Consider the following 21,088-nt stretch of genomic DNA (forward strand, 5'->3'; position numbering starts at 1 on the left):
AGGTCCTCAAATCCCATGGCCTTCAAGGCAAGCCTGACACCCCACACCTGGCCTTGGGGTGGGCATGGGTGTGCTCGTCCTCTCCAGCACCCAGCATCCAGCTGTCTTCAGGCTTCCAACTCTGCTTAACCAGATAGGGTCACGTATCAGGAAGGGAGGCAGCCGTGGTGTGTGTTCAGTGGGAAGAACCACGGCGTGGGCGTCTGAAGCCTACCCAGCTCCCGCGGGACCTTGGAATGGTCCCTTCTTCACTCTAGGCTTATCCACCCCCACTCCACCCCATCCCGGCCCGTGTTGGCTGGGGTTAGTGCGGACATGCTCCCAAACTCCTCAGAGCCCTAGGGTTCTCATGCTGGGCAGCTGAGTGGGGAGCTGGTGGTGGGGAGAGGCAGGAGCAAGCCCTCCCAGCCCAGATGCCTCTTGACAGCGTCCCCACATGCCTGGGCAACCTGGCCAACCTCTTGGGACCCTGGCGGGGGGGCGAGAACGGAGTCTCCTTTCCCAGACGCCTTCCGGGTGGGGTGTGACTTCCCGCTGCAGTGGTTGTAAAATCCCCTGAAGTGGTGGGTCCCTGGGGGTGGGGTGTCTGTGCCTCGGAATACCCCCTCCCAGGCGTGTTTGACACGTGTTTCCGCCTCTCCCAGCATGGGCTCCCGCTGCTGCTATTTATAACTTTTAAGAGCTCCTGCCGACTGCAAAGTTTTCTTAAACTCAAAATATCACCGAGGTCCTGGGCACACGTTCCAGAGGCCGGCCGGGCCCTGCGGTTTGAAGGGACAGGGGGGCCAGGAAGGAAGAGGCAGAGGGAAGGGGGTTAGCTTGGACACTGGGTCCTGGCTGGGGGCTGTGGTGGGGAGCTCTAGGGTCGGGGACCCCTAGGTCTTGACACTGGGCCCTGCTTGGATTGGAGGGATGCTCTATGTGGGTGGTCCTCGGTCAGGCTGGGCCATTTGAGGACGGCTGGGCCATCTCTCTGGGCCTCAGTTTCCTCTCATGCCTCAGAGAACACTAGCCACGTGAAGCAATGAGCTGGCAATGACGCTGGGAACATCTCGGGCTGGGACCAGGGCTGTGTCTGTCCAGCTATCCAGCGCCCGGCACGGAGCCTGGCCCAGAGGCGCCGTGGACGTTGGCTGAACTGGCCAGAAAGGGGAAGCACTTGGGGAAGTTTATAAAACTGTGTGTGGGGAGCGATGTCCAGAGAGGGGCAATGGCGTGCCAGAGGTCACCAGGCTCATTCAGACCAAGTACCCAGGTCTTCCCAACACCCAGGTGTTGGCTGTGGAAGAGGCTGAAGGGCCCCGACTGGGGACCTGTAGTCGCCACGTTGGAGGAGGTTCCAGAGATAACAGGAGAGTGGCTATGCATAAATCGGAGACCTCCCCAGAGCTGGAGGGGCCCTGGCAGCTGGTTGGGACCAGGGAGGGCTGCCCAAAGTCATGTAGTTCGCATGTATGCAGCCCCTGCCTGCCCTGGGCCACTGCTCTGTCTCCTCAGGAGCTAGTGAAAAGCTCAAACCCCAGCCCCGGGGTCAAGCTGGAGGTGACTGGAGCCCAACTCTCAAAGGGGAGACTGAGGCCTGGGAGGCGGGGCGGGGGGGCTGCGGGGAGGGTGCACCCCAGTCCTGCAGCACAGGCCAGCCACGCAGCCCCTGTGGGTGCTGTCCTCGCAGGGGCGATGGGGGTGGGGAGACTGGCATGTCCTTTCTCTGGACCCCAAGGTCAGGCGCGAGGATCCGGAGGTGGCCGGGGCTCTTGGCAACTGCAATCGATGATTGCTCTCCGCCGTCGCTGACCCCAGACTGCTGCTGCGATTAGAGGACCAGAGATGGGCTGGGGCGGGAACATGTGCGTGGGAGTGGGCTGCAGGAGGGGCCCGCTTATCCGCCCCCCCCCACCAGGCCCAGAACTCCTGAAGGCAGGGCCCCTCTTCAGAGCCGCGGGGCTTGCTGTCCGGCCAGGCTCCTGGGGTCAGAGAAAGCCCCCAGCTCCTCCTTGCTTATCTGCAGCCTTGGATGAGCCCTGTGTTCCCGCAGGATTCCAGCTGATTGTTCCCTTGTTGACCTGGCTCTGAGCTCCAAGCTCCAGCAGACAACCCCAGCCTTCTGCACCGCCCTGAGACCGGGGCTGGGAGCAAAGGTTGGTGCAAGTGCGGGATGGAGGAGACTCAGGCCCAAGCATGCCTCTGTGCGGGGTCGGGGGAGGGGAGACTGTATGCCTTCCAAGCTGATCCAAGACCCCACTCCCTTGTGCAAGTGTGTACCCTGAGGTCTCTGGAGGGGAAGAGGCTCCAGGAGTCAGTGATGAGACGGGGGACAGATAACTAACCCCAGGACCAGCACCTCATGATCTGCTATCGATGGGGCATGATGCTTTGAGGTCCCCTAACATTCCAACCATCTCTCTAAAGTAGCTTCTCCATTAGCCCTGGTTCCAAAACCTCAGGAGGTGTCCTGCAGCAGAGGGGCTCCGGTCTAGCTGCTGCAGAGAGCGGGGGGCCTGGCACTGCCCCTCTCCATGTGCTCTGGCCCCTGCACTTGGGCATCCCGGGGCTGGTTTGAGGGGTCACTCCACAGTCTTGGGCATCTGCGAGTCTCTGAATCTGCCGTGTTCTCCACTTCCCCCCCACCAGCCCTCAAGGCCCACCCTGATGGTGACTAGCCTGTCCCTCAGCCTCCCCTCTTTCCCTTTGCCCCCACCCCTGCCTGCCCTGGGGTCCCGGATCTGGGAAAGGAATGGGTCGGGAGACTTCCAGAGAGTCCTTTCCCACGAGAGTCGAGCTCTGACCCCTGTGCTTATCTGGCCAGAGTGTGCCAAGAATAACACAGATGCTAAGGCTTGCGAGCCCCAAACCTGGGGACGCCGACCTCCCCAGGCCCAGCTGCTGTGCTCTGGCCTCTATTTTCCCTCTGTGAACAGGGTCGGGGGTAGAGGATGGCTCTCAAGGGGGCCGGGGAGGAGGCAGTGAAAAGGTCCCAAACACCTGGACACATACATTCACACTCATACTTACGTGTACTCACATAAGCTCCCGGACCTCCACGGACGGGTCTGCTACGGTTCCCTGATTTCTCTGGTCTCTCCTCCTTCCCAGTGCTCCTAATTCCTACCCCGAACTCTTTCTGTACCAGTGAGCTTGGAAGTGTGATGTGCTAGGTGTGTGTGCATGTAAAGGCACGTGAATGTGTGTACATACTCGTGCAAAGGGCACATGTGCACAAGTGTGTGGATGTGTGTGCACAGGCATGCATACGTGTGTATAAACATCTGTGCAAAGGCATCTATATTGCATGAGGATTTATGTTTTTTTTTTTTTAAGATTTTATTTATTTATTTGAGAGAGAAAGAATGAGACAGAGAGCATGAGAGGGAGGAGGGTCAGAGGGAGAAGCAGACTCCCTGCCGAGCCAGGAGCCCGATGTGGGACTCGATCCAGGGACTCCAGGATCATGACCTGAGCCGAAGGTAGTCGCCTAACCAACTGAGCCACCCAGGCGCCCCGCATGAGGATTTATGTTTAAAGGTGTGTGCATGGGCGTGTGGTTGCTCTTGGTGCAAGCACCCGTAGGCAAAGCATGTGCGCGTGCGCGCGGACACACACACACACACACACACACACGTCAGTGTGATTCCTGTTGGCCCCGGTGTTGGTGAAAAGAGACCAGGTGGTGAGGGGAGTGTCCAGGGCCCAGTGAGTGTCTCCGGACAGACACATAGCAGGAGCAGGTTAGCCTGACTCTGGTATTTCTGAGCGTATGTGTGTGTGTGTGGTGTGTGTGTGTGTGTGTGTGTGTGCGCATGCGTGCTGTTTTAGACAGGGTAGGTGGGCAGATATATAAATATCCACACAGACAGGTACTGGAATTGACCCTAACTATTCCTGGCTGGGGGCTTGGGCCATTTTTAATGCAGTTCCACACCCTGGGCCACAGAGGGTGTTTGTGCGGCCACTGGAGGCAAGGACACAGCTGGTGCTGGGTGGAGTGGGGTGGGGACAGCCCTGGGTGTCATGGGGCCACCACAGCAAGGGGACAGGGAGGGAGGCCCTCCTGGGCACCATGGCCTCTTCTGCCATCACCACCATCACCCCCTTGTCACCCTCCTGCCCTCACCTCCACCACTGCCATCCCTGTCCCCTGCCCTGTCCGCATTCCAGCCACTGTCCCCTCTGCGGTGGCTGCCCAGGCCCACCCTCTCTTCCTGCCTCCCGATCTGGTGCACTTTGGGCTGCCGGAGGGCACGGCTGAATCTGCCTTCTCCTTGGCTCAGAGCTGAGGGTCGAGCGTGCACGCACCTTGTCTGGGGCTCTGGGAGGCGGCATCCTGCCCTGGGGGCTCTTTTTGTCTCGGGCTGGCCTCACGACCCTCCTCCCCGGTCTCTGAATCTGTCCCCATCTCTGTCTCAGTGTCTCATCTCTGCTCGGTCAGGGTCCCGTCTCCAGTTTCCCCATGCGGGCCCGGGCAGGGGGGGCCCGTTCCTCCTCCAGCCAGTGGGGACTGTTTGCCTGAGACAGTTGGTCCATCCAGTCAAACAACCACCCAATTCAGACTCCTCGTCTGACTGACGGGGTTTTTTTTTTCCCCTGCTAAATTTACTCTCATTTTTGACTGAATTGGCCATTCAACAGAGGTTGTGTCCACATGCCCCCACCCCGCCCCGTTCCAGCAGATGAACAGTCTCACAGATGGCCGCCCACCCAGAGCCAGGAGCCCCCGGACATGCTCACACACTCATGTGCTCACAGCCTCGTGGGGCACTCGTGAGCACGCGGGGCAGCACACATCTCCACACACGTTCACACCTCTTGCCGTGGTGACAGGGTCCGTGCACCCTCAGACCTATTCTGGGGAAGCCTCGGGGAAATGGGCCGGGGCCAGAGCCCCTGCCCCGCCGCCCGGGCCTGCCACGGCCCCTCTCCTCCGAGGCCAGCTCGGCCCCAGCCGCCTTCCTCCACCCTCGGCCGGTCTCGGTGGGGCTTCTGGTCATCCCGGGCTGCTGCTGAGCCCCTGCAAGCCTCAGTAGCAGCTCCCAGACCCTGATCCTAAAAGGGGACTCTTTTTTTTTCTTCCAAGGACAATAAATATTTGCTCTTTGGGAAACTGCTGGTGGGAGTGGACAGGGTTTGGCCCAGTGGCGGGAATGTCCAGGGTAGTTCAGGGAGGCTGCAGGCCATGCTGGGGTGGGGCTGGGCGGCACCTTGCCCCGTTCCCTCGGACCCCTTCCTCAGGCCCGATTTTCTCCATTCTTTGGCTCAGCACATTGGCACCCCTCTTTCTGTCCCTCCCATCCAAGACCCCTCGATGCCCAAACTCACCCATCGAAAGCCTTTCTGCTCCCGTCACCCTCATCAGCCCCCACCCCTTTCCCACACACCCAGGATGCCTGGCCCCAACTTACAGTCTGACTCTGTGGACTAAATAAGGGGTTCAGTATTCCCAGACACGTTTTCAGTCTATCTCCTTAGACCCTGCCGCGGAGCACAGGGCCGATGCCCGCAAGGCCGGGCCCCTGAGAGCAGAGCATCCCCCTCAGACGGGGCCCCTGAAGTCAGGGCTACGCCCTCCTTCTGTAGAGGACCAAGCCTGGCCAACAGTGTCCCCCATTCTGTCCTCCCATGAGGCACTGGTCCCTGGAGGCTCCTGCCTGCCCACCCCTCCCTCATGCTCAATTGGGCTCCCAAATATAGCGGCCGTGGCCGCAGCCGGCCAGGACACCACAGCCCCAAGCGTCAGTCCTGGGCAGGGATCAGAGGGGCAGGAGCTGATTATAGGTCCCCGGGCCAAACCCAGGGCTTGCCTGCCAGCCCGCTGGGTCCTGCCACCCCCACCCCAGAACCACAAGGTTGGAGCATCTGGTCCCCGTCAGCACAGTGGGCAGAGGGAGGGGCCTAGGGTTGTATTTGGCCTGCGGAGGACAGACTTGTCTGTGTGTGGTGTGGGGGTGCCGAGGACGGGCCGGGGCTCCGGGGCAGTGACTGTCGCCTTGCCGCACCTGTGACCATTGTACAGATGGGGAAACGGAGGCCAGAGGAGCCAGGACCAGCCTGGATCCCAAGAGCATAAGGAGTCTCCTGCCTCCCCCTTGGCCGCTCCTTCCCATCTTTCAAGGCCTGGGGCTGTGCTCTGGGAAGCAGGCCACATCCTGCTGGTGGCAGAGCAGCTCTGCTGGGAAGTCCTCCTTGGAGTCAGACTTTCACCCAAGGATCCGGGACCGTGGGATGGTGCAGAAATTCCTCTCCTCCCGGTCCTCGTGGCTGCCTCGTGCCACCTCTGGCCAGAAGCGGTTGGGCAGCTCCTGCCCCACTTGGGGCCTCAATGCCCCCATCTGTGCAGCTGGGCGGGGGCTGGGGGCCCTGCACGGGGTCTGTGCTTCTGGGCACCCACCGTGTGGCGGTGAGTTCACGTGTGTGTGGATATACATGCGTGCCCTGGTGGGTGAGCTGCCACCCACGGGCCTGCCTGCGCCTGGACGGGGCCCCCAGGACCTACTGCACAGCAACACTTGACCTACTTCTAAGGCTCTGGGTCTGGCGCAGGCCGCGTTCTCGACTCCTCCGGGAAGTGTGGGCCTGCATCCCAGCCCAGAGGCCTCGGGCCAGGAGGGGCGGTCTGGGGCGGGCCAGGGCAGCCTGTGGGGCCTGCGGCCAGGGGGACTAGAGCCCGACCCTCCTACCCTGCCCCTGGCTCCTGGGCCCAAAGAATGGCCAGGCCTTAGCCATCCCTCCCTCCCGTCACCCTCCACCACCCCCTCCACGTGGCCACCATATTTTGAGCTCCCCAAATTGGCTCCGTCAGGATGAGGGACATTCCTCATGCCCCTCAGAGGAACACTACCAGGAAGGTCTGCCAAGCACTCACCCCCGCCTTTTGCCAAGATTTTACCCTCCCCCCTTCCCCACCCTTGTCTACACAGAGCCACAGGCAGTGCCGTTCTGGAAGGCCAGCAGCCCCTGTCCTGGGTCCTGGGTCCTGGGTCCTGGGTCCTGGGTCTTGGGTCCTGGGTCCTGGGTCCTGGGTCTTGAGTCCTGGATCCAGACTCTGGGTTTAGGGTCCTGGTCCTCCACCTAGGCTCTTGGGTCTGGAGTCTGGATTCAAGTTCTGGGTTTGGCATCCTGGGTTTGAAAGTCTGGGTCCCCGGAGTGCGGTCAGGTTCCAGGTTCTAAGCTGGGGGTTCAGATCCTGAGACCTGAGTCTGGAGTCTGGGTTTGGAGTTCCAAGTTCCAGGTCTGGAGTCTGGGTTCTGGGCTGGGATCCTGGGTTCTGGGGTTTGGGTTTGGATCCAAAGGCTGGTTTCTATCCCTTTTACGCCCCCTGCTGGCTGCTCCTCATGGTCAAGTCGCTGCTGAGACCATGGAGTCACCTGGCCTTTTCAGGCTACTGAGAAGACCCTCAGCCAGGGGGTGGGAGTGGCAGGCAGAGCAGGCCTGGGTTGATGTGGCAGGAGCTGTTGGCTGCCCTGCTGTCCCGGAGTGCCCCTTGCAATGACCCAGGCTCTAGCCGGTCTGCCAGCAACCCCCCCGCCATCTCTCCTGACCCCATGCCATGGATAGCATTTGGCAATGGGTCCCAGTCCCCCTGTGAGAAATGGGTAAGTTGAGATGTTTGGGACATTTGCTCATCCCACACTCATTGAGTGCCTCCTGTGAACTGGGCTCTGCTGGAGACTCTGGGGATATATAGATGCGGGACAGCAAAAACTCCCATGCTGGCTGACACTCATGGGATGGAGGGCATCCACAGGAGAAACAAGATAACAAAGAAACAGGTTCGTTTCAGGGTGCACAGTGATGGAGAGTCAGGGTGAGAGAAAAGGCAGAGGGAACAGGTCCAGGGTCGTCTGAAGAGGCTTCTCAGAGGAGGTGACATATCCCCGAGACCAGGGGGTGACCAGGAGCAAGCCATGGCCAGGGTCCCAGCCAAGGGTATGAGGGGAGGAAACAGCCTATGCAAAGGTATCAGGGCTGGAAATAACCTAGAAGGAGGCCAGTGGGGCCAAATGTCTTCTGCCTCTATCCATGGGCCCCTCAGAAGTCAGGGCCCACATCTTTCCCAGTATTCTCCTTGGCTGGGGAGATGGGGGGGCGCTCTGGAATGTGGGACTTGGGAGTCTGCATCAGACTGGGTCACCACTCAGACGTTGGAGTTGGAGGAACCAAAGGGGTGGTAGTATTCCGACCCCTACCCCTGTCCCCAGGCTCTCCAGACCCCTCAGGCCCTGCCTGGATCTTGCCTGCTGGCTGTCATTCCTGAGGGGCACAGAGCTCAGGCTGGGACTTGGGGGAGAGAGGAGAGCCAAGCCTTAGTGTGGCCCACCCTTACCGCCCACTGACCGCCCCTCCCTCTTATAACACCCCACCCCCTGCTCAGCCCCTGCCTTGCCTCTGGCCTCAACAGCCTAGCCTGCTGGCTGTAGACAGGGCTGACCTCGGCAGAGCCCCTGCTGGGGGCTGGGGGTTAGTTCTAGCTTAAGAGTGCTCCCAGGAGCCCCAACCCCAGCCTCTCCATCTGAGCCCTGGGGAGGGAGTGGATGATGGCTTTGTGCACCGTGTCCCCACTGCAGGACCGCATCTGCCCTGTGCACGAGGGAAGGGGACCGAGACCCCCTCCCCGCCCCCCAGCCACGCTCCCCCAGGCGGAGGAGGTGGTGCTGTGTGATTCTGACTGGCTGCGTGAGCCTGCCCATCCCATAGCACAGACCTGGCGGCTGAGGCTCAGGAGCCCCATGTCACTCACCTGCCCTGGTTCAGGCTGGTGTTGGGTGGTTTCTGAGGCATGGCAGTTATGTGTGGATGAAAGAAATGAGATCAGAAGTCTGGGTGACCCTGAGTATGTCCTCTGCCCTGGGCCTCGGTTTCACCCATGATGAATGAAAAGGGATTGGGTAATGCCTTGGCTGTGCCTGTGGGTGGCCGGAGTCCCCATGAGGGCCAGTGGGCCTGGGCAATGGGGCTGCCCAGAGGCCTTTCTCTGTGTGTCCCCCTCTGGCTGTGTTCTCTTGTGGTATTTCTGGCTCGTCTCTGTGGACCCTCCCCCCACCCCTTTTTTTCTCAATACTCTTGCCAAACATCTGGAAGGAAAGTGAAAAACTTGCCTCCCCCCCAGCACCGGATGTTGTCAGATTTCCAGATGTGGGGTGTTCTGCCCTCCAGATGAGGGGAGGAATGTTCTGTGTTTCAGCTAGGAGGGGGCCCGGACCCCATCCCTCGACTGCTGTCCCCCTCTCCATGAGGAGGAGTGATAAGATCAGAGAGACCTGGGCTCAGCAGGAAGACAGTGGGGGGACTCCAGGTAGAGTCCCCCTCCCCCCATAAATCCTGCCTCAGGCTCTGGCCCCAGCCCCTCTCCACACCCAGGAATTCCTCCCAGGGCCTGGAGAGGGGGGGCATTGCCTCTGAAGTTTCTATCAAAGGCTCCAGGCACTTAAAAATAACAAGGAGCACCTCCTTCCCACCCCCGGCACAGACGCCCAGGAGAGGAAGGGAGCCCAATGTGCTTGCAAGATGTCCTTACTCTCAGAAGTAAGGACGTTTGCCCAGAGGGGCCTCATGCCACCTCAGCCTTCCCACCTCCCTGACTTTCCCAAATGGTGGCCTGGCCAGGCTGCCCTCGGTCCCTGCCATCTGCTGAGGGCTGGGCAATGGGGTGGGCACCAGGGGGAAAACCTCGCTCAGCTCCCTGAGGTCCCTCAGAGATGCAGACCCTCCCCCAGCCCCCCCACCCCCGAAAAGGACCAGCAGGGGCAAGCGTGGGTCCGTGGGACACAGACAAGGAGCTTCCAGGGAGAGGGGGTTGCGGGGCCTGGAATGCGCCAAGCAGAGGAGGGGCAAGGGCACCCCTGCAAACGGGGCAGGGGGTACGGGGGTCTGGCGAGGGCCGGCCCCGAGCTGTGTGGGTAAAGTGGGCCACAGGCCGGTGCAGGGAAGAGAGGAGATAGGAAGTGGGGTGAAATGGAGGAGCTAGGGGCAGGGCCAGCCGGTGCAGGTGAAGGGGGCTGTGGGGGCCGCTAGGCTCCCCGGCTGGGCTGGGTGGCTGTGCCCTCGGGGGAGTGGGACCCATTCCATTGCCCCTGGTGGTGTTTCTGGGGCCCCTCAGGCTGGGGCTGCAGCTGCCTGCGAGCTGTGACCAGACCCTCACACACAGATACATATAAACACCCAGCCGCAAACACACGGAAACGGCACTCACAGACACACGCACGGAGACACGGAGACACACACAGACACGTGCGTGCGTATAAACACCCAGACGCAGACCCGCCGAGCCGACACACACACAGGCATGGGCCGTCACCCCCAGACACACAGATGAAGCACACAAGGACCCCCCCAAATGTGAAGACACCTAGACAGTACGCTGATACACACAGATGCTCCCGCCGTAGATAAACAGACATACGCAGAGTCCCCCTTCCCTGCCATGGACACGTGGGAATTCGATGCACAGCCGGGAAGTTTAACTCAGGAGGTGCCCTTGGGTAATCACAGTCCTGGCGCACCATAGCACATGCTTGGTCCAGCCTCTGGTCCTGTTCGATTTGTCACCTGCTGAGGGTTGCTGTGCCTATGCGTGCGTGTGCATTGGAGGGTGAGTGTGCGTTGAGCCGTGGCCTCAGTCCTCTGCTCCCCCTCCCCCTCCCCAACAGGTGATTGGGAGGAATGAGAGCCCTCCCTCTCCCCCACCCATTCCTGAGCCTGAACAATGCCCTCCCCGGGCCCCAAAATAGCCCCTGAGCTTAGCCAATGTCCTTTTATGGCCCTGTCCCTATTGTGCACTGGGGGGGTGGGGCTGGGGTCAGGAGGTGTCCGGACAGGATAAAGGCCAGGCTCCGGAGACTCACCTACCCTGCTCTCTGCTTCCCTCTGTCCCTGTCCCTCTCCGTGCTTACAGCTTCCATGGCCCCCAAAAAGCCAGACCCCAAGAAGGACGACAAGGCAGCCTCCAAGGCAGCTCCCGCTCCCGCTCCGGCGCCTGCACCTGCGCCTGCGCCCGAGCCCCCCAAGGAACCTGAGTTTGATGGCTCCAAAATCAAGGTGGGTGTGGGGGCTGGGTTTCAGCAGGAAAGACAGGGCAGGTAAGTGGATCCTGGAGTGGACCTACCCAGAAAGCGAGGGCTGGGCTGAAGTTGGAAGCGTCTGTGCAGAGGTCAGACAAGCCCCCGGGAGGGGGGCGCTTCAGGCATCAGGAGGGCTGCAGCAGGAGGGCTGGTGGTCAGACATCAGGCAGGACTCCCCCAGGGCTACTGAAGGGAAAGTCTTTGGGTGGTTTTGGAAACTGTCCCTTGCCCTTCTCCCTGGACCTCACATTCTTGGGGAATCCTGGAGCCGCCCAGACCCCAACCCCTGCAGCCAGATAGAGATCTTCCTTGTTCCGCTGTGGGGTGTCAGGTCCATGCCAAGCCCCCCGGGGTGGCCAGGGTGGGGGGCATGGGGAAGTGAGGCCCCTGCCCAGGCTAGGTCACACTCACCCCTACCAGGGCAGCTGAGCCCCAGAGCTGGTTGGGCCTCAGCTTTTAGGTAGGGAAACTGAGGCACAGGCTGAGTAGTTCACTCAGGAAATTGGTCTTGGGGCTGTGACCAGTGGACCCAGAGCCCGTCCCCACTTAGGAAGTCTTTCTCTGAGCCTAAACTTGGAGGAAGAGCCATGACTCCCGTGACATTTGCAGAGTGGCACGCACCGTGTGTCCTGCCTGCTCCCTGTTCTTGGCTGGCCACCGGTCACTGCTGTCCTGGCTGCTGGCTGAGAGGCCTTGTGGAGCCCTCCCAGCTCCTCACGGCTCCTGCCTGTCCAGCCAGACCTGCAGCCTGACTGCACAGAACTATCTTTGTGGTCCCTTCCTGGGGGGGCCTACCTTGTCCCTCAAGACATGAGTTCCAATCCCAAATTTGCTCCATCCTGTTCCCTGCTCGTGGCTTCCTCAGATGTGACATGGGACAAGAAGCCCTCCTTGCAGGCTCCTGGGAACTGTTCAGGGAAAGTGGTCCCTGGAGTTGGCTCTCTGAGCCCCCAACCACCCCCAGGGTCTAAGCTTGTGTCCCGCGGGTCCCCTCGTGGCCTGGTTCAGTCTCACTGGCTAACAGACTCCCTTGTGAGGGGAGGGCACAGTGAAGCCCGTCATGTGTCCCCCTGGCTCTCCTTGTCGGGCTGGCCAGTGAAAGGCAGGAGGCTTTGCCAGGAGGCTCAGGAGTCTAATCTCAGCAGGCTTCCTGGTGGTGAGAGAGCTCTCAGGGGCCAGGAGCAACAACTTGTTCTTCCAACATGGGGTTGAGTCCCAGAGCCAAAAGGGACGAGCATGGCAAGGTGGCCGGGCAGGATATCCCTCTGCACCGAGGTGTGCCCTGGAGGTTGGTGGGGCTCCCAGGGAATGGCAGTGGGAGACGTGCCAGGCATGCCCTCTCTCCCAAGCTCCTTTCCCTCCTGCGACCTTGACCTTGGGGCGAGTGACTGCAATGATAAAAATAGACCTGGTATCCGGTGAGGAGGGGGAAACCGGGTCCCAGGAGGCCTCCTGACCTCAGGTGGCTCTCTGATGTGGCCTCAGTGAACACTCAACACCACCACCGTGTCCCCAGGCTGTGCTGGGGTGGGGGCTGCCCGGGGCTTGTGGGTGGGGTGTGTGAGACCCAGGTGTAGGCAGGGCCATGTGAGTGACAGCGCCCCGCCTTGAGGTCTCTGTGAGGGGCAAGCATATGTAAACACTTGCAGACACACACGTGTGTGAACACCCACAGGTACATCTTACACACATACACACACAGGCGCTGGTGCGTGCACACGCACACACTCCTATGGATATGCTCTCATGCTGACAGAAACCCACGCTCACTCATGTGGACAGCCTTGCCCACCGAGCCCCAGGCCTGCTGGGGGGTGGCAAAGCCAGCCTGGTCACATCTGCTGGCTTCAGACACATCCATCCAGGACCAAGGACATCAGGTGGGCTACCCTGGGCTGGGGACTCAGGGCACCAGGCCAGCCTTCTCGCCCTTCCCCAGATGTGGCCCACCAGCCATCAGGGTCTGGGCACACGCGGACCCAAGGCCCTCAGCTCGCACAGGCTGGGAGGGGTGAGGAGGCAGGAAGGTGCCAAGGTAGATGGCAGGAGGTCATGGGGGCAGAAGCTGGGATGCTGGCAGGGGGAGATTGCCAGCCTCCTGGCAAAGCCTCCTGGCTTTCACTGGCCAGCCCGATGGGGAGAGCCAGGGGGACACATGGGGCAGCCAAGAGGTTGAGGCCTGGGCTGTGTCCATGGAGTGTGCAGGTGGAGATCTGGCCCCACCCTCTGAGCCGGGCACTCAGAATCTTTGCGGTCTCCTTTCAGATCGAGTTTACACCGGAGCAGATTGAAGGTAAGTGAGGATCTTGAGCCCAGGGGCTGCAGGGTTGGACCCAGGGCCCCCAGTCTGAGAGTCTGGCCATTGTGGGGTGAGTGGGGCGGACTCTGGGAGTGTCCACAGTTCACACCCTCTCCCGGCAGAGTTCAAGGAAGCCTTCACGCTGTTTGACCGCACGCCCAAGTGTGAGATGAAGATCACGTACGGGCAGTGCGGGGACGTCCTGCGGGCGCTGGGCCAGAACCCTACACAGGCCGAGGTGCTCCGTGTCCTAGGGAGACCAAAGCAGGAAGGTTGGTATGCGTTCGTGCATACAGATGCAGGTCTCAGGCCTTGCTGAGACAGTAACAAGCAGTGAGTTTGCGGAACCATCCCGCACCATGCTCATTTGCCACCCAGCCTCAGTGACCACCTCCTGGTCTCCGCCGCGTCTCTCTGGCGTTCAGGGCCAGACTCCCTCGCCACTTCTGCCACAAGAGGGTTGCCAGCTTTGCCCCAGGGAGGCGTGGGACCCAGGCCCCCTCCACAGGTTGCAAAGTCCCAGGGAAGGTCTCTGAGTGGCCCCACTGCTCCTGAGCAATCCCCGGTGGTGGTGAGGGTGGGGTCTGTAAGAAAACCAGCAGCAAACTGTCCCTGTGAACAGCAAACGGTTACGTAAATGATGCGTGTCTCGCTTGACTGTAGAGTGCCCTTGATGGGGATGTGGTTTGTAAATGGCCAGCTGGTGTAGAGTGCTTTGGGACGGTGTGAGGGCAGTAGCTCTGCCCTCTGCCGCCCCGGGGGGAAGGCTGTGCCCGTCCTGCCCCTCAGAGTGGCCGTACCTCCCCAGAGCTCAACACCAAGATGATGGACTTCGACACCTTCCTGCCCATGCTCCAGCACATCTCCAAGAACAAGGACACGGGCACCTACGAGGACTTTGTGGAGGGGCTGCGGGTCTTCGACAAGGAGGGCAATGGCACGGTCATGGGCGCCGAGCTTCGCCATGTGCTGGCCACGCTAGGTGAGGGCCCCTTTCTCCTCACCCCCACTCCTCCTTTGGGGGGGCATCCTGGGCAAGACCCCTCTGTCACCCCCTGAGCCCGTATCTGATCTGTGAAGAGGACAGAGTGACACGGTCAAGGGGCCTCCGTGGCAGGTGACAGAGATGTGGGGAGTTTAGAAGTTTAGGTAGGGACAAAGAAAGTGTGTTGGTGCAGCTCACGGAAACGAAGGGGGATGAGGACAGCTCTGGGGACAGGGTCGGGGGGTGGGGGGCAGTGTGTGCATCCAGCAGGACCGGTTCAGTCCTGGTGTTCATGGTCTCAAGGTCAGATTCCAGGACAGAGCAACGAAGTGGCCCAGTAGGTAAGGGGCCTGCCTCTTGAGCATCCTGACCCCATCATCTGGCTGACTGACCCCCTTCTCAAAGGAGATTTTCGTACAGAAATGTTTATTGAGCACCTACTATATCTGCTCAAAGCAACTTTTCCCTGCACCAGACATTAACTGAACTCCTACTGTGTGTCTGGCCCTGGGCTGGTCTCTGGGGTTTTGTGTGTGTGTGGCTGGGGGTAGGAGGTCACCCCCCATTCCAGTGGGGGGACCAGTGCAGCACGCAATACCCAGAGGCAGGAAAGTGGCAGACTTGTCTGGAGAACAGAGTTGTTGTCTCCTTGTCTCCTCCACCATCATCCCCCAAGGCCCTCAGCTCCGCCCCAAGGGCCCTTCCTCTAGCCTCAAAAGGCTGCCCCGAGGGACTGGCGGGCCTTGATGGAAGGGGTCCCCAGCAGCCTGCCGAGAAAAGGGGACAGTGTGTGCTGGGGACTTGAACACCAAGCTGGTACTCTTATGGACAGAGCCCAGGCTCGGAGGGTGCACCAGTCCTGCACCCCAGGTCCCCCCCTTTTTGACTTGTCATTGATTCTCCTGGTCTCAGAAATGGGGGTGATGGCCAAGGCCTTGTGAGCTGGGATGGCTGTGAGGTGTGGGAGTACTAGGCAGGCATCCCATCGTCCAGAGGGGCTCTGTGCTACCCCCCCCCCCCCACTTCGTACCCTTCCCGCGGTGCTGACTCAGCCTCCTGGGCCAGGTGAGAGGCTGACAGAAGATGAGGTGGAGAAACTGATGGCGGGGCAGGAAGACTCCAATGGCTGCATCAACTATGAAGGTGCGCTCGCTCGGCAAGCTGGGGGCTGGGGGGGGCACTGGGACCCTGGGCTCCTGCCCGTGGCCACCCGGTGCTAACCCCTGCCACTCGCTCTGCCCTTCTTTGCAGCCTTTGTGAAGCACATCATGGCCAGCTGAACCTCTCGTCCCAGGTGAGACCTCCACTCCTTTCCAAACCTGCTGCCACCTTTGCGGCCTCCGCCGACCTCAGCTGTTGTCCCCTCACGCCCCAGCTTCCAGATCCCGCATTGCCACCTCCCCATCTCCACTGACTCCAGCTCTCAGTTGACGCCCCGCTGTCTCGCCCCATCCCATCCACTGTAACCCGTGCCCACCTTTACTCTCAGGGAGAGCCCATGCTGGGGATGGTTCATCTCCCACTCATGGTGCTGACGCCAGCCACCTGGAGTTGCGGGGAGGAGGGGAGCGCATCGAGACCCCTACAGCAGCCCCCTCCACCGGCCCTGCAGACCTCTGGGTGCCTGTCATCTCCCCCTATGAGCTGTGCATCTCTGTCCTCACCCCTTGGGCCTCACGAATAAATGGCATCTTTCCTTCCTTTTTCCTTCCTTCTTTCTTTCCCTCCTTCCTTCCTTCTTCCTTCCTTCCTACTTTCCTTCCTTCCTTCCTTCCTTCCTTCCTTCCTTCCTTCCTTCCTTCTTTCCTTCCTTCCTTCCTCCCTCCCTCCCTTCCTTCCTTCCCTTCCCTCTCTCCTTCCTTCTTTCCCCTCTGTGGCCCTTTGGTTGATTTCTGTAAAATCTATGAGCCCCACATGGTGAGCCCTGGACAAAATGAGGGGAGTCATGCTGAAATCCTGCCTCCTTGCTCCCCCTCAAAACTATCCCAAACCCTCCGAGCCTGCCCACCAGGACACTGGGGTAAGAGCAGGGCTGAGCTGGAAGAGGGCTGGGTGCCCCTCCCTTGCTCTTGTCCTCCCCTTCTCTCTTCAGGTGGTGGCACCACCAGCAATCGGGGATCCATGGGGCATTGGCCCAAGGCTGCCCATGTCACAGGTGGGGAAACTGAGGCCCAGAGCAGAGAACGGCTTTACCTGAGTCACCCTGGGAATGAATGGCAGGGCGGGAGCTAACTTTGTCCCCAGGCTGTCAGAATTGAAGGGGCCTTAGACTCCCGACTGGCTCAGATGAGGAAACTGAGGCACTGTGCCTGCGGTGTGGCTGTAGGCCAGAGGAAGAGGCTTTACTGGGGCAGTATCTGGGGTCCCCAGTGGGTTCCTAGCCCCGGGCTTCTCAGCAGAAAAGTGTGCAGTCCCTGAAATGACAGAAGGAGGTACATACACCTCCCGCAAATCCCTGCCCCATTGCCCACACTCTGCTCGTTGCGGGGGTGGGGGGGGGGAGGCCCTCCCCTCCCCTTGGAGCCCAGTGGGGAGAGTGAGAGGGCTTCCTGGAGGAGGTGACCCACCATGCAGAGAGGCTGTGGGACCTCGGGACAGGGGGTGTGGGGGAGATCAAGGGCTCCGAATGGGGAGTGGGCCACACAGGGTAGGAATCGGCCTGCAGGCCAGGAGGACCCAGGTCAGGGCAGCTCCATCAGGGTGCACGCGAGCGCGTCTGCGTGGGAGGGGAGCCTGCGCGAGTGGGTTTGAAGACGAGCACAGCTCGGGCTGCCTGTGGGCATTGGCGTGGTGTGGGGGCCTGCCCGCGAGCGTGTCGGGATCGTGAGTGTGAGAGTGTGTGGGGGGCGTGTGCCAGCAATGTGTGTGAGGTTGTATACGCCAGGGGTGTGAGTGTCCCTGCAGGAGGCTGTCTCATCTTCCTTTCATTGTGTCTGAGTCTCTGGAGCACCGACTGAGTGCCCGGCCCTGTCCTAGCCCTGCGAACCCCGAGTGGAGAAAACAGTCAAAACCTCTGCCCTCACGGAGCTCACAGAGACCTGACAAATCACCACCCACACAGCGTGTCAGCAAGCGATAAAGGCTGAGGAGGGACCCAAGTAGGGGAGAGGCTGGGCGTGCGCGTGTGTGTAAGAGCTGGGAGGGGCTGACGTGTTAAATCAGGAGGCCAGGGATGATCGGAGAAGGTAACAGTCAGGCAAAAGACTTAAAAAGAGAGGAGGTAATACCCAGAATATATAAAGGAGTCCTGCAAGTCTACAGCAAAATAATAGACAACCCAATTCAAAAACGGGCAGAAGACTTGAATAGACATTTCTCCAAAGCAGATCTACAAATGGCCAATTAGCATGTGTGTAGATGTTCGATATCACTAGTTAGGGCAATGCAATCCAAAGCGCCAGGAGATCCCACTTCACACCAATTAGGAGGGCTTTTACTCAAGAAACAGGGAGTAACAAGGGTTGTGAGAATGTGGAGAAATTGGAGCCCGTGGGTGCTGTCGGTGGGAACGCAAAATGAGGCAGCCGCCAAAAATGGTGCGGAAAACGCTATGGAGGGTTGTCACAAACTTTAAAACACGTTCCCATACGATCCAGCAATTCCATTTCTGAGTACCTTCCCAAAAGAATTGAAAGCAGGGACAGAGAGATACTCATAACCCCCTGTTGATAGAGCCCCAGGGTGGAAAAAGCCAAGTGCGCATCGACGGATAAATGGATAAACAAAATGTGGTCTACACAACGGCCCATTCTCCAGCCCCGAGGAAGGAAGGACATTCTGACACTTGCTACAACATGGGTGGACTTTGAGGATATTATGCCAAATGAAATAGGCCAGACCCAGACGATACAGTGTGACTCCACTTAAAGGAGGTACCTTGGGTCATCGAATTCATAGAGGCAGAAAGTAGAATGGTGGTGGTAGGGGGCTGGAGGGCAGGGGCGAGTGGGGAGCTGTTAAAGCAGAGAAATAAGCAAGAGACGAGAGATGGAGTGTCTTAGCTGCGCTTCCCCAGAAGCAGGGCTGAGACTGAGCTGGAATGCAAGTCGTCTCCCCAGGAGGTGACCCCAGGGAGCATGGGAGAGCCACTGGAAGGGAAGGAAGTCTCCACGGGGGCCCGAGAGCAGAGAGCACTGTGGACAGGGGGGCCTGGCCCCGTTGGGCACCTCCAGGAGACTTGTCCTGCTGAGGGGATGAGGAAACCAGACTCTCCAGCTCCTCAGGTCTTCACTGGCTGGGGCAGGGCCTCCTAGGCAGGCTGGAACATTCGTTTGTATGGGGCACTTCAGCATCTGCTCTAGGCATCTGGGTGGGCATCGAGGGAAGACATTCCTTCTGGGGGCACAAAGGCCGCTGAGATGGGGGCAGACAGCGCCATGGGGAGGTGGCAGGGCCTGAGTCCCAGAGGTGACCAAGGGCCTGTGGCCACGGCAAGGGCTTTGGCATGTGCTGGGGGGAGACTCTTTATGGGCATCACTCTGGCCGACAGGTGGAGGGAGAGTAGACTGTGGGGCGCGAGCAGAAGCAGGGGGACGAGGCAGGAGGGTGCAGGAAAGAGAAGCAGATGCGTGCTTGGCCCAGTGGAGATGAGAAGCGGTCAGATTGCAAGTCCCTTTGAAACCAGTCTTAGCAACATCGTGGGCCGATTTTGAGGCTTTCGAGGCCTTCTGGTTCCTTTCCTTGTCTCCACACAGTCCACTCCAGCCCCAGATACCCTTCGGGGCGGCAGGTGAGGGACTGCAGGGTCTGCTCGTTATGGTGCAGAGTCCCGCTGGCTGGTTGGGCAGGGAACAGAGGCATGTGTGGCCTTGCTGGACTCTGGCGAGCCTCCCTGGACAACTGGGGCTGGGGACCCCCACAGGAAAGCAGGACCTCCCCTTGGTCCCAATCAGGGCAGGGAGCCTCGTGAGGGACTGATAACCTTCTGGGCAGTCCCCCCACTTCCTGCCTGCCCCCTTCCCCCCTCCCCATTCCTGCCTGCCCCAGCCACTTCCTTCCTGGAACGGCTGAGCTCCCTGTCAAAAGTCCCCAGGGGCCACATGGGACCGGGAGGTCCCAGCCTTCTCTTTCTGGGGATGCCCACCCTGGGCTGGAGTCCTGCGGGCAGGGGGTTGCACCTGTCCTGTCATCTCCAGGCAAGAAGGGACCCTGCCTCGGAGTTCACGTATGTCCCGGATCCCCGGGGATATGTGCTCTCTCAAGGATGCTTGTCCCTGCTCTGGTTTTCAGGATGGTCCGGCAGTGCTCCCAGGCTCCCTTGGTTCCCGGAAGGGAGGCGGAATCCCACACATTCCCCCAAGACACTCTGCAGCCCAGACTGGCCAGTCATCCTCTGCGGACTGCGGAGGAAGGGGGGGAAAGGCTGGAGGTGGCTGGTCGGGGTACGTGGGGGCTGTTGTGTCTGATAAGCTCAGGCTGGGGCGGGTTGGCCCCACTTGTTGGGGCTCTACTCCACTTGGAATAGGTCTCTGTCCCAGACACGGTTACGTGGCCCCTCTGGGGCCTTGTGCCTGTTGTATATGGCTGTGCTGATCCCAGGGGGGCCGTCGTTCCTGGGCTCAGGTCACTGGCTGTAGGTCCAGGTGTCAGAATGGATGGGTGGAGGGACCCCGAGGGTGCCGCTCGGCTGCAGAGGTGAGCAGTTTCCTCACTCCGCATCCCTCGTCCCCCACCTCTCCTGGGTGGAATGCACATTTCTGTGTGTCCCCGTGTGTTTGCGGGTGCACGTGCCCACAGGCGGGCCTGTGTGTCTCTGCGTGTGAGTGCATCTGTGGGTGCGTGAGCTGCCCGCGCGCGTACCTGTATATGTGCGTGCCGCTGGTCTGTGCATTTGCACGAGTGTGTGTACCTGTGTGTGTGCATGTCCGTGTCTGTTGGCATGCGTGTCGAAGCGTGTACGTGCTGGGGGGCTCTGCTGAGTCAGTGCTGGTGCTGAGCGGGCAGTCCTGCCAGCCGGGCTGTGGCCTCCCCACAGTTGCATAAACACTGTCCCAGCTCCCCCCTCAAGCAGGGTGGTCCAGCCTGTGGCCCTGTGGCCGGTGGAAAGGGATCGGAGGGCGCAGAGGTTGGTGCCCCTGTTAGCCTGGTCCCCTCCGTGCCTCAAGGGCCAGGGCCCGTGCTCTGTAAGGTGGGGTCCAATCTGGGGTCTCTCTATGCCTCCCTTCCCCCATCCGGTCTGAGGCCTAATCTCTGAGGTCTTTCTAAGATGGCAGGAATATTCACCTCTGGTTTCAGTCCTGGTCCAGGCTGATCCAGAGGGTCAGCGGGGCAGCCCAGGGAAACTGGAGGCCAGGGGCGGAGGTCAACCTCAGGACCCCAGAACCAACTGTCCCTCCTCTGCTCCAACATCCCTGCTTGGCTGCTTCTGGCTCTCGGCGGCCTGCTACACCCTGCAGCTTCTCCCCAGATGCCATCCTCAGGGCTCAAGGGGTCACCCCTGGGACATGGAGCAGATAGCACTTAACTGGGGGGCTGAGAAGGCCAGACACTCAGGCCGAGGTAGAATGAAGTCAGCCAGGGTCTTGAAGACATCAAGTATTAGAGGAAGATCTTCCTAGGTCACGAGAAGAAAGGAAATCAGACTGCGGGTATGAGAAACTGGGCGCTAGGGCCCAAAGTGCTCCGCGGCAGAGGGGCTGACAGAAAGCTGATGACCATCTTAAGAGAGCTCGGGGGTGGAGTAAAAGGGTCCAAGCCACGGATTGTATGAAGTCAGAGGCAGGGTGGGGTGGGCTGCAGAGGAGGTGGGGGGAG

The 21,088-nt window shown here is 60.3% G+C and overlaps 1 protein-coding gene across 1 annotated transcript; it reads left to right on the forward strand.

Moving 5' to 3' along the window:
* Positions 1 to 10,822: 10,822 nt before the first annotated feature.
* Positions 10,823 to 16,035, forward strand: MYL3 (myosin light chain 3). Its single transcript, XM_045862573.3, has 7 exons — positions 10,823 to 11,028; positions 13,317 to 13,344; positions 13,473 to 13,622; positions 14,159 to 14,332; positions 15,401 to 15,478; positions 15,587 to 15,629; positions 15,825 to 16,035. The coding sequence occupies exons 1-6, from the start codon at positions 10,891 to 10,893 to the stop codon at positions 15,613 to 15,615; spliced, it is 597 nt and encodes a 198-aa protein (XP_045718529.1). The 5' UTR covers positions 10,823 to 10,890; the 3' UTR covers positions 15,616 to 15,629; positions 15,825 to 16,035.
* The last annotated feature ends 5,053 nt before the right edge of the window (positions 16,036 to 21,088 follow it).

Source organism: Mirounga angustirostris, unplaced genomic scaffold, assembly GCF_029215605.1.
Source record: "Mirounga angustirostris isolate CCGP_5_RB_7025 unplaced genomic scaffold, mMirAng1.0.hap1 SCAF_1, whole genome shotgun sequence".
In the NCBI taxonomy this organism is placed as follows: domain Eukaryota; kingdom Metazoa; phylum Chordata; class Mammalia; order Carnivora; family Phocidae; genus Mirounga; species Mirounga angustirostris.

What these genes read in the sequence shown, in the direction of transcription:
- MYL3 (XM_045862573.3), top strand. Translation starts at nt 10,891, where the DNA reads ATGGCCCCCAAAAAGCCAGACCCCAAGAAGGACGACAAGGCAGCCTCC. An exon ending in TTGATGGCTCCAAAATCAAG is followed by an intron (nt 11,029 to 13,316) that starts GTGGGTGTGGGG and finishes GTCTCCTTTCAG; the next exon opens with ATCGAGTTTACACCGGAGCA. An exon ending in CCATGTGCTGGCCACGCTAG is followed by an intron (nt 14,333 to 15,400) that starts GTGAGGGCCCCT and finishes CTCCTGGGCCAG; the next exon opens with GTGAGAGGCTGACAGAAGAT.